Source organism: Rhinoraja longicauda, chromosome 28, assembly GCF_053455715.1.
Source record: "Rhinoraja longicauda isolate Sanriku21f chromosome 28, sRhiLon1.1, whole genome shotgun sequence".
NCBI classification, from domain to species: Eukaryota; Metazoa; Chordata; class Chondrichthyes; order Rajiformes; family Arhynchobatidae; genus Rhinoraja; species Rhinoraja longicauda.
The window spans coordinates 17,641,416-17,657,924 of NC_135980.1; the positions used below are offsets into that span (position 1 = coordinate 17,641,416).

At 51.7% G+C, this 16,509-nt stretch overlaps 1 protein-coding gene across 2 annotated transcripts; it reads left to right on the plus strand.

Moving 5' to 3' along the window:
• The first annotated feature begins 2,102 nt into the window (after positions 1–2,102).
• On the plus strand, positions 2,103–12,217 carry LOC144607176 (nuclear receptor subfamily 2 group F member 6-like). 2 transcript variants are annotated; one of them, XM_078423841.1, is made up of 3 exons: positions 2,103–2,502; positions 8,784–9,305; positions 10,312–12,217. In XM_078423841.1, the coding sequence occupies exons 1-3, from the start codon at positions 2,103–2,105 to the stop codon at positions 10,584–10,586; spliced, it is 1,197 nt and encodes a 398-aa protein (XP_078279967.1). In that variant the 3' UTR covers positions 10,587–12,217. The 2 variants fall into 2 exon arrangements, with proteins under 2 accessions (XP_078279967.1, XP_078279969.1); XM_078423843.1 differs by having other exon boundaries at positions 8,787–9,305.
• Positions 12,218–16,509: the final 4,292 nt, after the last annotated feature.

Genomic DNA, 16,509 nt, shown 5'->3' on the forward strand with positions numbered 1-16,509 from the left:
GCGTGTGTCTGTCTGTCTGTGTGCTTCTGTGTGTGTGTGTGTGTTTACTTGTGTGAGAGCCTGCATGAGTGTGTGTGTATCTGTGTGCGTGTGTCTGTCAATCCATGTGTGTTTTTATGTGTGTCTGTCTCTGTGTGCGTGTGTCTGTCTGTCTATGTGTGCTTCTCTGTGCGTGTGTGCTTCTGTGTGTGTGTGTCTGTCTATATGTGTTTCTGTGTGTGTGCTTCTGTGTGTGTCTGTCTATGTGTGCTTCTGTGTGCGTGTGTGACAGCCTGCATGAGTGTGTGTGTATCTGTGTGTGTGTGTGTGTCTGTCTGTCTATGTGTGCTTCTCTGTGTATGTGTATCTGTGTGCGTGTGTCTGTCTGTCTATGTGTGTTTCTGTGTGTGTGTGCGTGACAACCTGCATGAGTGTGTGTGTATCTGTGTGTGTGTATCTGTCTGTCTATGTGTGCTTCTGTGTGTGTGTGTGCGTGACAGCCTGCATGAGTGTGTGTGTCTGTCTGTCTATGTGTGTTTCTGTGTGCGTGTGTCTGTGTACTTGGTGAGACCCTGCATGAGTGTGTGAGCTGGGTATTTCTGGCCCAATCTCTGCCCCCTCCAGCCACACACATACCCAGTGTCCGTCCAGAACCTGTTGCTAGGGCTCTGCCGTCTATTGAAGTGACTTTGTAAAGTTTGTGCAGTTGGCTGCACTCACCCTCCCCTCGCCTTTTATTTTCTCGCTGGAACACAGTGAGCTCGTCGGCGGAATCCTATTGTGGACAACACGCATCCCACTCTTGGCTCCTTCACACCCCACTCCTTATAAGGCAACCGTCTCCCTGGCAACAGTCCGGCTTCGAGAGGACTGTCAAATCCCTGCACACGCACTCACTCACTCTCATCTCCTGTTTTATTCACAAAATTCGCCCTTGTAACCTTTCGTGGCCCTGCATCCCCTCCTCTCTCGCCCCTCGGAGAGCTGCTGCCTCTCGCTCCGATCCCCTCCCCTCCCCTCCCCTCCCCTCCCACCCCCTGGCCGCCTCTGCTCGCTGCTCACTGCTCGCCACAAGTCGCTCAGTGGAGGAGCGGGCTTCAAACTTTGGGAGTTTCGCCGGAGCCAGAGAGAGAGAGCGGCACTTTTATCTGCGAGCACAAGTTCGTCCGGGAGTGAAGCGGGAATGAACCCGACGCGGACGTGAAGTGAAGTGACTGCGGTTTGTTTACACATCACTCGTTCCGGGCCTCCCCTCTGCCCGACTCGGACCTCCGCAAACCCGGGTAAGGCAGCGTCCTGCTCCGTCTGAGGATGTCCCTGTCTCCTGAAGTCGCCCTGCCTTCACAGCTCAGCCACGGCCACACGCAGCCCACCGCCACCTCTGCTCTTTGACTCTGCCGCCGTTCACAAGACTCGCTACCCGTCGCTCCAGTCTACACAACCTTCCTGAGTGCGAACAGGTTGCAGGGGAGAGGGGGTAGGAGGCGAGGGAGGGAGGGACAGGGGATAGGAGGTGAGAAAGGGAGCGCGGGTACGAGGCGAGGAAGAGAGGGAGGATACGAGGCTAGGAAGGGAGCGAGTACAAGGCCAGGGAGTTAACCGGGGAGTAGAGCAAGGAAGGAGGCACAGAGAGGAGCGAGAGGAGGAGGGAAGGAGTGAGGTAGGGGGCAGGGGAGGGAGGGCAAGGGGTGAGGGAGGGGACGGGACAAGGCAGGGAATGAGTGAGGGAAGGGACGAGTGAGGCTACGAGGCAGGGAGTGAGGCAGGGGGCAGGGCGAGGGGGGTAGGGAGGTAGTGAGGATACAGGTGAGTGAGGAACCAGAGAGTGAGGGTGTGAGTGAGGGAGGGGACGTGGTGAGGAAGGGAATGAGGGAAAGTAAGAGGTGAGGGAGGAACAGGCAGGGAGGTGGCGAGTGTACGGGTGAGCGAGCGAGAGAGTGAGGGCGTGAGGGAGGGGAGTGGGCGAGGGAGGGTGAGGGTGCAAGAGTGTGCGGGGAGGGGACGGGACGGGGCAAGCGAGCGAGGGAGGGAGGGAGCAAGGTGAGTGAGGAGGGAGCGAGAGGGAGGGAGCGAGGTGAGTGAGGAGGGAGTGAGAGGGAGGGGAGGGCGCTGCTGGCAGCTGGATGAGTTGGGGGTCCAGTGGCATTGAGATGTCCACTGCCGCCACTGACTGGCGAGACCCACAGAACGACACCAAGCCGTACAGCCACAGTGGAGCGGAGGAGTCGCTGGAGAGTCCGGCCGCATCGTCCTCACAGACAGGGGGCAGCGACGTGGAGCAGGGCGAGGCGGAGCGGTCAGCCGTGCAGGTGGACTGTGTGGTGTGTGGGGACCGGGCCAGCGGCAAGCACTACGGGCAGTTCACCTGCGAGGGATGCAAGAGCTTCTTCAAGCGCAGCATCCGCCGCAACCTCTCGTACATCTGCCGCTCCGGCCGTGACTGCCACATCGACCAGTTCCACCGTAACCAGTGCCAGTACTGCCGGCTACGCAAGTGCTTCAAGGTCGGCATGAAGCGAGAAGGTAGGCGCAGTGCCAATGCCCAGCGTCGAGCACGGGGGGTCCCTGGCATTCGGGACACAGACAGCGCCTCACTCCCCCGGCAGGGTCAGTGACAATGCCCAGTGTGGGCACGGGGACCCTAGCATCCGGGACACAGACAACCCTCTACCCCACCCTCCCCCAGCTGTTTCACTGCCAATGCCCAGTGCGGGCACAGGGGGGGACCCTGGCATCCGGGACACACACATCGCCTCACTCCCCCGGCTGGGTCAGTGACAATGCCCAGTGCGGGCACGTGGGACCCTGGCATTCGGGTCATCGGAAACCCCCCACACCCCCCAGCTGGGTCAGTGCCAACGCCCCAGTATCGGGCACAGGGGGATCCTGGCATCCGTGACACAGATATCCCCCCCCCCCACCCGCACTCCCCCGGTTAGATCATTGCGTGGTGGCTGGGGCAGAAGCCAGCGTGGGTGCATGTTTGTGAGCACGCACACGTATCTACATGTGTGTACATGCTTGTATGCATGTGCAGATGTATGTACATGTCCTCATAAGTGTGATTAAAAAGGAACTACCAATGCTGGTTTATACCAAAGGTTGACACAAAGTACTGAAGTCTATTGTCTATTGCTCCAGGGTTCGGCAGCATCTCTGGAGAAAATGGATAGGTGATGTTTGAGGTCTGAAATGGGTTCCAACCCCAAACGTCACCTATCCATTTTTTCCAGAGATGTTGCCTGACCCGTTGAGTTACTCCAGCATTTCGTGTCTATCTTGATATTTGTGTGTGTTACAATCGTGTGTGTGATTCTGTGTGTATGCATATGTGAGTGTAATTGTGTGTAAATGCAAGTGTGAGTGCACATATGCATGTGCTTCTGTACATGTATATATGTGTGTGATTTTGTATGTAGATGAACGGGGTTTGTTGTGTGGGTAGGTATGAGTGTGTGTTTATACACAAATATGTGTTTGTGTGTTCCCTTGTGTATGTGTGAGAGTGTGTATCTGAGTGTGCAAGTGTGTGTGGAGTATATGTGTGTGTGAGAGTATGTGTTGGTGTGTGCTCTTGTGTGTGTGAGTGCCCCTGTGTGTGTGTGTGTGAGTGCGTGGGTGTACCTGTGTGCGTGGGTGTCAGTGCGTGAGTGTGACTGTGTTTGTGTTTGTGTGTGTGCATGTGACTGTGTGTGTGTATATGTGTCAGTGTGTACCTGATACAGTGGCCAGTGTGGCTGACCCTTTCACTGCTGAGCTAACCCACTGCATCAACCACTCCGGTACAGATTCACCACGCCTCCCGTGCCCAGTCCCACTGTGGGCATCTGGAGGGTTCACAGACTCATCGGGGCTGCATCTGATCAAACGGCGGCAGGTCTGTGACTCTACATCAACTGAGGGTCTCCAGTTGAGGCTTTGGTTCAATCCCCAGCCTAGGCTATGCCACCTTCATTGCTCCCTTCCTCACTCCTTTCCTCCTTCCTCTCTCCCCTCCATCCCATTCCCCATCCTCCTCCCTTACCTTCTCTCTGCCCCTCTCCTTCCAATATCTCTCCTTATCTCCCTCTCCCTGGCCCTCTCTCCCCTGGTTTCTCTCCCTCTCTTTCTCACATCACTTCACTCCCACTCATTTCCTGTTCATTTCGCAACCATATCTTTCCATCTCCCTCCTCTCTCCCACTTACTCTCCCTGTCTCTATCCCTCTTTCCTACTGTGCTTCTTGCTCTGGCTCCCCCTCAATCCCACTCTCTCTCCCTCTCTCCACACCCTCCCTAGCCCTGCCTGGCACTCTCTCCTCCCTTCTTGCTCCTCATTCCTCACCCTCCCTCCCGCTATCTCCCGTCTCTCTCTCTCCCGAGCCCTCCCATTCTCTCCCCCTTCCTCTCGTCAGCCCTCCGCTCTCTATCACCCCTCCTCAGCCCTCCTCCCTCTTCTCAGCCACCCTCTTTCCCACTCTCCTCAGCCATCCCCCCCTCTCACTATCTATATCCCTCTCCCTAGCCCCCCATCAACCCCTCCTCAACTCTGCACTTCTCAGCCCATCCCCATCCTCAGCCCTTTCCCCTCTCTCCCCTCTCCTCAGCCCTTCCCCCTCTCCCCCCTCATTAGCCCCCCCTCTCCCCAGCCCTCCCCCTCCCCTCTCCTCCCCCTCCCCTCTCTCCCCACTCATCAGACCCCTCTCCTGGACGGGGGACAGGTTACAGTGCTATCGGGGTTGTGTGGCCTGGGCAGCAGTGGTGGGGTGTGATGTGCCCCCAGGGTGGGTGTGTAATCAATGATGCCAGCTGCCGCCACACTTTGCCCGTCACCCCAATCCGGTACCCAGCACCATGCCTCCAGCGAGGGACATGGGCTCTCCCTCAACGACAGAGCACCGCAGATGCTGCAAACCTGAAGTAAAACACAAGGTGCTGGAAACACTCAGCAGGTCGGGTAGCGGCTGAGCAGCGAGAAACAGAGACAATGTTCACATTGAACAAAGAGTCACTAATGTGAAACATTCATTCTGTTTCTCTCTCCACTGATGCTGCCTGACCGGGCTGAGTGTTACCTGTGCTTTCTGTTTTGCTTTATGCCCACAGATTGCGGTGGTGGAGTCCGGTGTGGGGACTATCTCTGGAGAATGTGTACAGGTGCCGTTTTGGGTCGAAGCACTTCTTCAGACTGATTGGCATCATTTTTGTTCATCTCTTCTGCACCCTTTCCAAAACCTCCACATCCTTGAGTTGGAGGCTGTGGAGAGACTGGGGAAAGTTCATGAGTCTGAAGAAGTGTCTTGACTTGAAGCGTCACTTATTCCTGTTCTCCAGAGATGCTGCCTGACCCCATCTCCAGTACTGGCGTGTACTGTAGACACAGGCGGGGGCAGGCAGCTGAGTGACAAGCGAGGGAGATGGATTTTATCTGGACTTTGGTCCCCAAACTGTGTTCCAAACCTGCCCTGATCACTAGACTGTCTGAGATATTCATTGCACGTCTGTGATATTCATTGCACGTCTGTGTGCGTGTTTGTGTATGTATGTGTGTGTGTATGTGTGTGTTTGTGTTCATCCATATGTGTTGGTGTGTCCCTATGTGTGTGAGTGTGCATGTACTGTATGTGTCTACGTGTGAGTGTGTGTGAACTTGTGTGGATGTGTATGAGTGTGTGGGTGTGTATTTATGTGAGAGTGTGTTCATCCATGTGAATGGGTGTGTCCGTATGTATGTGAGTGTGCATGTATGTGAGTGCGTGCGTGTGTGAGCTGGTGTGTGTATATGTGTGGGTATGTTCATCCATGAGTGTGGGTGTATCTGTGTGTGTGTGGGTGTGTATATATGTGTCTGCATGTGTGTGTGAGCTTGTGTGTGTGTTCACCCATGAGTGTGGGTGTATGTGTGGGAGTGTGCAGGTGAGGGTGTGAGTGAGTGAGTGTGAGTGGGTGGTTTTTGGACGGGGCAGGAGAGGTATGGGGTGTGGACAATAGAGAATAGACAATAGACAATAGGTGCAGGAGTAGGCCATTCGGCCCTTCGAGCCAGCACCGTCATTCAATGTGATCATGGCTGATCATTCTCAATCAGTACCCCGTTCCTGCTTTCTCCCCATACCCCCTGACTCCGCTATCCTTAAGAGCTCTATCTAGCTCTCTCTTGAATGTATTCAGAGAATTGGCCTCCACTGCCCTCTGAGGCAGAGAATTCCACAGATTCACAACTCTCTGACTAAAAAAGTTTTTCCTCATCTCTGTTCTAAATGGCCTACCCCTTATTCTTAAACTGTGGCCCCTGGTTCTGGACTCCCCCAATATTGGGAACATGTTTCCTGCCTCTAACATGTCCAACCCCTTAATAATCTTATACGTTTCGATAAGATCCCCTCTCATCCTTCTAAATTCCAGTGTATACAAACCTAGTCGCTCCAGTCTTTCAACATAGGACAGTCCCGCCATTCCGGGAATTAACCTAGTAAATCTACGCTGCGCGCCCTCAATAGCAAGAATATCCTTCCTCAAATTTGGAGACCAAAACTGCACACAGTACTCCAGGTGCGGTCTCACTAGGGCCCTGTACAACTGCAGAAGGACCTCTTTGCTCCTATACTCAACTCTTCTTGTTATGAATGCCAACATTCCATTGGATTACGGTGGAGGCTGGGCAGTGAGGAGGGGGAGAGTTGTGATGAGCAGGGCCATCAATGGATATTTTAATCCATTTTTAAGGCAAAGATAGATCATTAGTATGGGTGTCAGGGGTTATGGGGAGAAGGCAGGAGAATGGTGTTAGGAGGGAGAGATAGATCAGCCATGATTGAATGGTGGAGAAGACTTGATGGGCCGAATTACGTAATTCTGTTCCTAACACTTAAGACCTTATGACCTTATGATGTTGGGAGGGTTGGGACGGAGGGGTGCTAAGAGGGACAGCCCCTGGGAGGGGTAATGAGGAGTGGCCACTCATGGGTTCTGCTGGCGTGTGAATCTGGGGTTTGACTGGGGGACTGACCTTTGGCCCAGTCTTGATGCAAATCCCACCTCGGGCACCACCATCAGTAGGTGACATACTGAAGCCCACAAGCAAGTGACAGTAGTGTTTTCACCCAGGTCCAACAGCTGGGAAACAGGCCCTTTGGCCCACCTGGTCTGGTGTTCGCTGCCCATCCAGCAGCAGGCTGCCTCAGTGAGGCACACACCCATGCAGCCCAGTGGGCAGTGAGTGAAGCCACTCCTTCACTGATCTCACTCCTTCCCCCCACAACCCATCCCCCCCCCCCCACCCACCCACACAGGTCTCCCACACACGAGGCCTAACTCACCCACTGACCTGCATTTGTGAATTGAGGGAGGCAACTGAGCACCTAGGGGAGACCCACGTGGTCACAAGGAGAACTTCCAAACTCCGCAAAACTCCTGAGGTTAGGATCGAACCTGGGTCGCTGGCCTTAGGAGTGGATGGGACTGACCACTTCCAATCGGCTGTCTGGTGGAGGGGTGGGTGCCTCAGAGTAGTGGGTCAGGTGCCATGAGTACAGGGTGGCACAGGGAGGTGGGTGCAAGGTGGACTGGTCAAGGGTTGTGAGTCCTGAGGATACGGTCAGGCTGACCCTGGGTGGGATGTTGACCCCATGACCCCACACAAGTGTGAGATGACTGAGGGTCCAGGCGACCATTGTCCAGGGAATGTTAGTGCAATTTATTGGGGCTTGCTGTGCATGAACCAGCAGCGATGTTTCAACAAGGACTGGTGTAATCGAGTGTGAGTAAGGGCGGCCCACTGGATGGTCCATCTAAAATGATCCACTAGGTGCGATCATATGTGGATCCACCAGGAATGATCTACTGTGTGATCCACTGAGAGTGATCCACTGGGGTGGCCCACTGTGAGGGTTGTCCACTGGGTGCTATCTAATTCAGATGATCCGTTGGGTGATCCACTGAGATGATCCACTGGGAGTGATCCAGTGGACGTGGGTGGGGAGTCTGGGCTGGGGGGGGGCAGATCTGCTGGTCTGCAGGTGCAGGGGCTACGCTACCTGTGTAGGGATAAGTGGGTCATCTGTTCCCAGCTACAGGAAAGTGCCTGGTGTGGGTCATCTGTCCCTGGGCAGAGGGACTGATGCTCAGTGTGGATCACCTGTCCATAGATGTTGGGCCTGATGCCCACTGCCGGTCACCTGTCCCCAGGGGTAGTAACTGACACCTGATGTAACTCATCTGTCCCCAAGAGTTGGAGTCAGCGGTCGGGTGGGTTAAAGCTCGGGGCTATCGAGGGTGCGGAGCAGTGTTGCAGTGCTAAATGTTTAGGCGCCGGAGCTGTCACTGGTGCCGGAGCGGCCGCTGTTAAATTCCCCGCTAGTTAAAATTCCCCGCTGTTTATTTTGGCTTTTTGTTTACAGAGGTGCCGGAGCGGCGCTCCAGTGAGCTCTGGCAGCACTGCACCCCTGGTACAGTCCCAACCCAAGGGCGAACGCTCAGAGCGGGTACTCTGCCGTTGACTGCCTCACCCTGCCCTCTGTGTGGCGCAGAGGTAGAGTTGCTGTCTTACAGCGCCAGAGACCCGGGTTCGATCCTGACTATGGGTGATGTCTGTACGGTGTTTGTACGTTCTCCCCGCGACCTGCTTGGGTTTTCTCCGGGTGCTCCGGTTTCCCCCCAACTCTCCAAAGCTTTATAAGTTAATTGGCTAAGGTCAAAATTGTAAATTGTCCCTAATGTGTGTAGGATAGTGTACGGGGATCGCTGGTCGGCGCGGACTCGGTGGGTTGAAGGGTCTCTAACTCTATACTCTTGCCCTCTCTCTCTCTGTCTCTGCCCTGCTGCAGCAGTCCAGCGAGGGAGGATCCCGGCCCCCCAGCCCAGCCCGGGCGATCTCTCCCTCTCGGCCCGGGACCACCTGAATGGGGGCAACATCTCAGGACTCATCTCGCTGTTGCTCCGCGCTGAGCCCTACCCCAGCTCCCGCCTCAGCTCGCAGTGCAACCAGTATAACCTGATGACCATCGACAGCATCTGCGAGCTGGCGGCGAGGCTGCTCTTCTCGGCCGTGGAGTGGGCGCGCAATATCCCCTTCTTCCCCGAGCTGCAGGTCTCCGACCAGGTGGCTCTGCTGCGGCTCAGCTGGAGTGAGCTGTTCGTGCTGAACGCGGCGCAGTCCTCTCTGCCCCTCCACATGGCCCCGCTCCTGGCCGCTGCGGGCCTGCACTCCGCACACATGTCCGCCGAGAGGGTGGTCACCTTCATGGACCAAATCCGCGCCTTCCAGGACCAGGTGGAGAAGTTGAAGGTGCTTCAGGTGGACTGCGCTGAGTACAGCTGCCTTAAAGCCATCGCCCTGTACACGCCAGGTTAGTGCGCCAGCAGCACTAGACGGGCCGAGTGGTCTGTGCGAGTGCTGTCCCTCTCACGGGCAGCAGCTGCCCCTCTCACGGGCAGCAGCTGCCCGTCCGGTCTCTTGGTGTTTCCGACGTTCAAGTCGTTCAAACTGAATTCTGCAAACACCCGCCATCGTTTAGTTTAGTTTCGTTTCGAGATGCAGCGCGGGAACAGGCCCTTCGGCCCATCGAGTCCGCCCCGACCAGCCATCACTCTGCACGCCCACATTATCCTACACACACTGGGGACAATTGGACCAAGTCAATTAACCGACAAACCTGTGGGAGGAAACCGGAGCCCCCGGAGAAAACCCACGCGGGTCACAAAGAGAACATTCAAACTCCGGACAGACAGCATCCGTAGTCAGGATCGACACTGTTGCTGTCAGGCAGCAACCCCACCGCTACGCCACCGTACCGCCCTGTGGGGGCGGGAAGGGTCGATACGACATTGAATTTGACTGATAAAGCGTCTGATTACAGGTCCTCAACCTGAACCATTACCTCTGCTTCTCTCTCCACAGATGCTGCCTGGCCTCATAGAGTCATAAGCTGACCCAACTTACCCATGCCAACCAACATGCCCCTTCTAAACTAGTCCCACCTACCTGCGTTTGGCCCATATCTCTCTAAACATCCTATCCATGTACCTGTTCAAATGTTTCATTAACATTGTGATAGTGCCTGCCTCAACTACCTCCTCTGGCAGCTTGTTCCATACACCCACCACCCCTTGTGTAATAAAACACTGATCTGTTCAGGTTTTCCAGTGTAATATTAAGCATTTTGGAATAAGTAAGAATTCCCTTTATAACCAGTGTTCTGGTGCAGGAAGGGAAGGAAACAACCCCACAAAGATAGCACGTTTTCACGAGAAGGCCAGGTGATTCACAAAGTCCTTGCTGCCCGAGCTGGTTCAGGAGGACGCTCACCATTTCTGCGATGAATGAGATGTTTTCTTGTCCTTTCTCCTCCACAGACGCCTCCGGTCTCTCTGAACCCGCCCACGTCGAGAGTTTGCAAGAGAAGGTGCAGGAGTGTCTGGCTGAGTACGTCCGATGCCAGTACCCACCACAGCCCCAGCGCTTTGGCAAGCTGCTCCTGAGACTGCCCGCACTCCGGGCAGTGCCCGCCTCACTCATTGGCCAACTCTTCTTCATGAGGCTGGTGGGCAAGACCCCCATCGAAACCTTGATCAGAGACATGCTTCTGTCCGGAGGGTCCTTCAACTGGCCCTACATGCCGACTCAATGAGGAGCCAGCACAGTGACAGACTCCATCCATTCAAAGCCCTGGCTGGGCACTGCCACTAATGCCAGCTGCCACCTATGATCTATGGGACTGTTTGAACTGAAACACTGGATGGGTTGCAGTATTTAAATTAGTGCAGATGTGTGTATTTCCTGTGTTTATCGGGCTGTAATTTAGGAACATCTGATCAGATGGCATTACCTGTCCACCTGACCGATGGGAAATGGTGGTGCAGAGACCGGGGGAAGGGGAGCTGGTGGGGGGTGCACCCACTCTTCACCCACCCTTACCCCTACTCTACTTCTGTCCCAGTTCCCCTCACTCCCCACTCCCCCTCCTGCCCCACTATCGCCCCTGTCCCACTCCCATTCCGACCGCTGCCCTCTCCTGCTCTTGTCCCTGCACCCTCCTCCCCCTCCCTCCCCCAGCTCCCCGCCCTTCCTCCCCACTCCCCCTCCTGCCCCATGATTGCCCCTTCCCCCACCTGTCCCACCATCGCCCCTGCCCCACTCCCATCCTTGCCCATGCCCTCCCCGGTTCCTGCAACATCACGCCCCCACTCCATTACTCTCCTCCACTCCTCCCTCCACTCTCCGCCTCCAGCCCCACTATTGCACCTGCCCCTCGCCCATCTACCCCATCCCTGCCACTGCTCTCTCCCACACCCCTCCCCACTCCAATTCTGTCTCTGCACCTGTTCCTGCTCCTTCCCCTGCATCTCCCGCTCCCTCCTCCCCCACCCCTGCCCCTGCCCCCATTCTCACTCTCATTCCTTCCCCCTGACGCACCCCTGCCCCCTTGACATGAGCTGGCTGCTTGCACCCATAGGTGGGGGAGCTCTTCGGTGGGCTAAGGTCGACCAGGCAGCCGATGCCACCCTTGCTGATTCCCACACAGGGGTCCGAGGCAGGTGTTGATAGAGATCACTAATACCCCCGGCCACCTCGGCAAGAACCGTCCAGTCTCAGAGAGATGCCAACATTGGACAGAATGTAATTGTGTGGGTTTGAAGCAAAAAATGTTGAAGCCCACATTGATGGGGTCATCACTACCTGGCTTCACCTGTGCTGAGATAGAGGGTCTGTGTTTAACTCAGCATCATTCCGGTGTAGACCTTTTCAGTTGGTGTGGAGCATGGGGAGAGACTGTGGTGCCACATCATTCCAGTCAAAGCTCTCAGCCCCTGAGTGCGTGGTCTTTACACCTTTCCCTATATTGTTCCGTTGGCGAGCCTGACAATTCTAACCTTGAAAAAGCACTTCAACAACCACCAAGAACATGAGGTTTTCACACAAAGGGTGAGTAGAACAGGAGCCTTCTTCACATGGACAAAAGGGCTATCAGGTTTAAAAAGCATTTGAAGAAATCTTCAAAAAGCAGCACTGGCAAGGGTTGGTGGGGAGGTGGGGTGGAACAATCTATCAGCCAGCACCCGCTCAATGTGTTGGGACAAGTGGCTCACAATGCCTGACCATCTTTAGTTCAGCACTGTAAGGCAAGAATCACACTAAACAAAAACCTAGTCTTGATGTTGTTAGTAACACTACATTCTTGGCAATTGGATCGATGTGATGTATCTTGTAACTGTGCTTTCTAGCTTGTGGTGTAGTTATTCCTGACCTTCTGCGTGAAATGTTGCAATAAATATCCTTATTTTCTTCTTGATATTTTCTGATCACAACAGAAGAATGTGGAGGGACCTTCCCAGCCTGTCTGCAGATAACAGAGGCCAACAGTAAATAATTTCCACATAGTCATAGAGTGATACAGTATGGAAACAGGCCCTCCGGCCCAACTTGCCCACACCGACCTACATGTCCCAGCTACACTAGTCCCACCTGCCTGCGTTTGGCCCAAATCCATCTAACCCTATCCTTTCCTATCCATGTACCTGTCTAACTGTTTCTTAAATGTTGTATCAACAAATGCTGCCTCAACTACCTCCTCTAGCAGCTTGTTCCATACCCCCACCACTCTTTGTGTGAAAAAGGTACCCCTCAGATTCTTAATAAATCTTTTCCCCTTCACCTTAAACCTATGTCCTCTTGTCTTCGATTTGCCTACTCTGGACAAGAGACTTTGTGCATCTACCCGATCTATTCCTCTCATGATTTTATACACTTGCATCACAACACTGACCATGGGAAGTCCAAACCTATCAGTGGAAAAATCCTATAACCCATGGGAAGTCCAGACCGACCACTGATATTGCTGTCACTATTTGGTGGGAAAGAAACATTAGCCTCAAATTCCCTCAGAGTAAAATACAGTCAATGGTTCAATGGTTCTTTATTATCACATGTACCGAGGTACAGTGAAAATCTTTTTGTTTTGCATACAGTTGAGTGAAGCGCAGGAGTGAGGAGGATGGGAACATTCACCAGGGATGAACTTTATAAAGAGTGTGCAGAAAGGAACTGCAGACGCTGGTGTATACTGAAGATAGACGCACAGTGCTGGAGTAACGGAGCAGGTCGGGCAGCAACTCTGGAGAAAAAGGATGGGTGACGTTTTGGGTCATGACCCTTCTTTAGACCTTTCTTCAACCAGTCTGAAGAAAGGTCCCAACCCGTAACATCACCCATCCTTTTTTTTCCAGAGATGCTGTCTGACTCATTGGGTTACTCCAGCACTTCGTATGAAGAGTGAAATCCATCAGGACTGTGATCCATTGGGGCAGAACTGTGCAAAGACTTGCATCACAGAGTTACAAGGCAGGGTAAAGGCCCTTTGGCCCACCACATGCATGCTGACCATCATACTAATCCATTATAATAATGCTCTGAGTTTCTACCTTCACCAACTACTCAGCAATGCATTTCAGATTTCAGCCACCTCCTAGGTGAAAATATTATTTCTTAAATCCCTTCCAAATCTCCTACCCTTTCACGGAAACATCTGCCCTCTAGTCAGGGACATTTCCAATAAGAGGAGAGATTTCTCACTGTCTTCCCTGTCTATATGCCTCTCATTATTTTGCATCATTCAATCATGTCTCTCCTCAGCCTCCTCCATTTCAAAGAAAACAAGCCAAGCCCATCCAACCTCCCCTCATAAAATAAATTATCCATCACAGAAAACATCCTGGTGAATCTCTTGTCTATTCTCTCCAGTACAATCCTTTCCTTCCTTTAGTGAGGTGACCAGAATTGCACCCAACCACTGCAGACTGACATTTTATATGTTGGACCATAACTTTCCTGCTGATACATTCAGTGCCACATAGATGAAGGCAAGTATCTTGAATACCTTCTTCAACACCTTATCTCATGCGGCTCTTACTCCGGGACAGGGATCCATTAGAGCCAGGTTTACAGGTGAGATCCAGAACGTGATATTCACCAGCAATGAGATACGTTCACACAGAAATTAATCACAAGGAGTAATCTTCAACGGCACTGACACCTGCCGGGATTGGCATTTGCCGGTCAAATGTCACAAAATATAATTCCCCAGCTGTAGAGTACTGTCAGAATGTAATTTACAAGAAATGAAATATATTGGTACAAATTTGCCAAGAATAAGACGCATTCAAAGTGAAATGTATCAGTTGTGTGATACGTTAGAAGTGAAAATTGCTTAGAATGTGATTATATTATGACTGATGTGCACCCAGTGAGAGATCCATTAAGAGCGACGTTAAATGCATTTGATGTGAAAATTGCAAGGTAATTTATTGGAACACATTTCTCTTCAACTGAGAAACCTTAGGAGTGAGATTCGTGATTAATGGAGTACCTTAAAAGTAAGACACTTTCACCAGGAGTGAGGTTTTTTAATGAAATCAACAGTGAACTATTACTGGATTGAAGTTTGCCTGGGATGTGATACTTCATTACAGAGTAACATTCTGAAGCAAACCTGTAGAGTTGAGTTACATCTTTGAATTCATTGGCTGCAGTATACATGGATGAGATACATTCAAACTGAAACAGGACAGACGTGCTCTGCTAAGGAGGAAGGATAATGATAGTAATGTAAGGGCATCTTGGGTGACCAGAGAGGTTCTAAATTTAGTCAAAAAGAAAAAGGAACCTTATTTAAGTTTTAAGAAGATGAAATCAGATGGGGATTTTGAGGAAAATAAAAATAAGCAGAAAATAACTCAAGCAGGTGAATGGAAGGCCCATAAAGGGTCATGAAATGTATTTGGAAAGTTGCACTAAAGAAAATCTTAACGCCTTTTAAATACAGAATAAAATCAAGATGGAAACCAGGGAAAAGATAGTAGAGGAAATTACAGGAAATTACAAGCCAGTGAGCCAAACTATTTGAGAGAATTAATCGGGATAGGATTTACTCCCATTTAGAAGCAAATGGGTTATTTAGGGACAGTCATCATGGCTTTGTACACAGCAGGTCATGTCTTACTAAATTGATTGAGATTTCTGAGGGGGTGACAAAGGTGAGCAATGAGGGTAGGGATGTTATCAATGTGGGTTTTAGTAAGGCATTTGATAAAATCCCACATGATAGGGTGATCCTGAAGATTAAGATACATGGGATTCAGAAATGGTTAATCTATAGAAAACAGAGAGTTGTGGTGGAAGCGTGTTATTCTGGCAGGATGTCTGTGACCAGTGGAGTTCCTCGGCGATTACTGCTGGGATTGGTGCTGTTTGTGTTATATGTAAATGACTTGGGTGAAAATGTAGACAAGTTGGTTTGTAAGTTGGCAGACAATACTAAAGTTGGTGGAGTTGCAACCGGTGAAGAAGGCTGTCAAAGGATAAAGGGGGATTTAGACTAGTTACAGTTAAAGTTACAGAGAAATGGCAGATGGCATTTAATCTGAACAAGTGAGAGGTGTTGCACATTATAAAGCCAAATATAAAGCTGAATATAGTTAATGGCAAGACCCTAAACAGTATTGATGTACAGTGATCGTGGGATCCAGGTGACAACTCAAGTAGATAGAGTGGTAAAGGCAAATGGCATGCATACCTTCATTAGTCAGAGCATTGAGTATGAGAGTCAAGAAGTCATGTTCAATTTTTTATATCTTTAACTAAGCCATAAAGTTCATTATTGAGATACAGTGAAAAGCTGTTCTGTATGCTATCCAATCAAATCATACTATATATGAGTACAATAGATCCTCTCCTTGAAGATTCTGAGCTTGTTGCAGCTTTATAACACTTTGGCTAGATTGTATTTGGAGTATAGTGTGCAGTTCTGGTCACCCTATTACTGGAGGGATATGGAAGCTTTGGGAAAGTGCAGAGGACGTTTACTAGAATGATATCTGGATTAGAGTTATAAGGAGAGGTTGGGCAAACTTGGGTGTTTTCTTGGGTATCGAGCGTCGCTTTAAGATCAGAGGGGGAAAATATAGAGGACATGTGCAGGACAAGATTTTTATTACACACATAGTGGGTGTCTGGAAGGCGATCAACCTGAAGTCGTTGTGCACGTAGGCACGAATGACGTCGGGCGGAAGAGGAAGGAGGTGCTACAGCGGGAGTTTAGAAAGTTGGGAAAAACACTGAGAAGTAGGACATCGAAGGTGGTTATCTCTGGACTGCTACCGGTACCTCGTGCTGGTGAGGCCAGGAACAGAGAGAGAGAGGGTATGAATTTATGGCTGAGGGACTGGTGCAGAGAGCAGGGATTTAGATTTCTGGACCACTGGGATCTCTTCTGGGCTAGGGGTGACTTGTACAAAAGGGACGGGTTGCATCTTAACAGCAGGGAGACAAACATTCTGGCAGGCAGGTTTGCTAGTGTGACACCTGTGGCTTTAAACTAAGTAGTGGGGGGGAGGGGTTAACAAATTGTGAATATGAAGATGAGGTAAAAGGGAATACAGGAGATATTGCAAAAGACTCTCGGAAGAATGGGAACAGAAGTTCTAGAGGGGAAAAGAAATTAAGGGCAGGGCCAATTGTGAACGATGTGAGAGGGGAGGTAAATACAGAAGTTAAAG

Bases quoted from the DNA above. Each gene is read 5' to 3' on its own strand.
- LOC144607176 (XM_078423841.1), top strand. From the start codon at position 2,103: ATGAGTTGGGGGTCCAGTGGCATTGAGATGTCCACTGCCGCCACTGAC. The intron at 2,503-8,783 runs GTAGGCGCAGTG...GCCCTGCTGCAG, and splicing joins GGTCGGCATGAAGCGAGAAG to CAGTCCAGCGAGGGAGGATC. The intron at 9,306-10,311 runs GTTAGTGCGCCA...TCTCCTCCACAG, and splicing joins CATCGCCCTGTACACGCCAG to ACGCCTCCGGTCTCTCTGAA.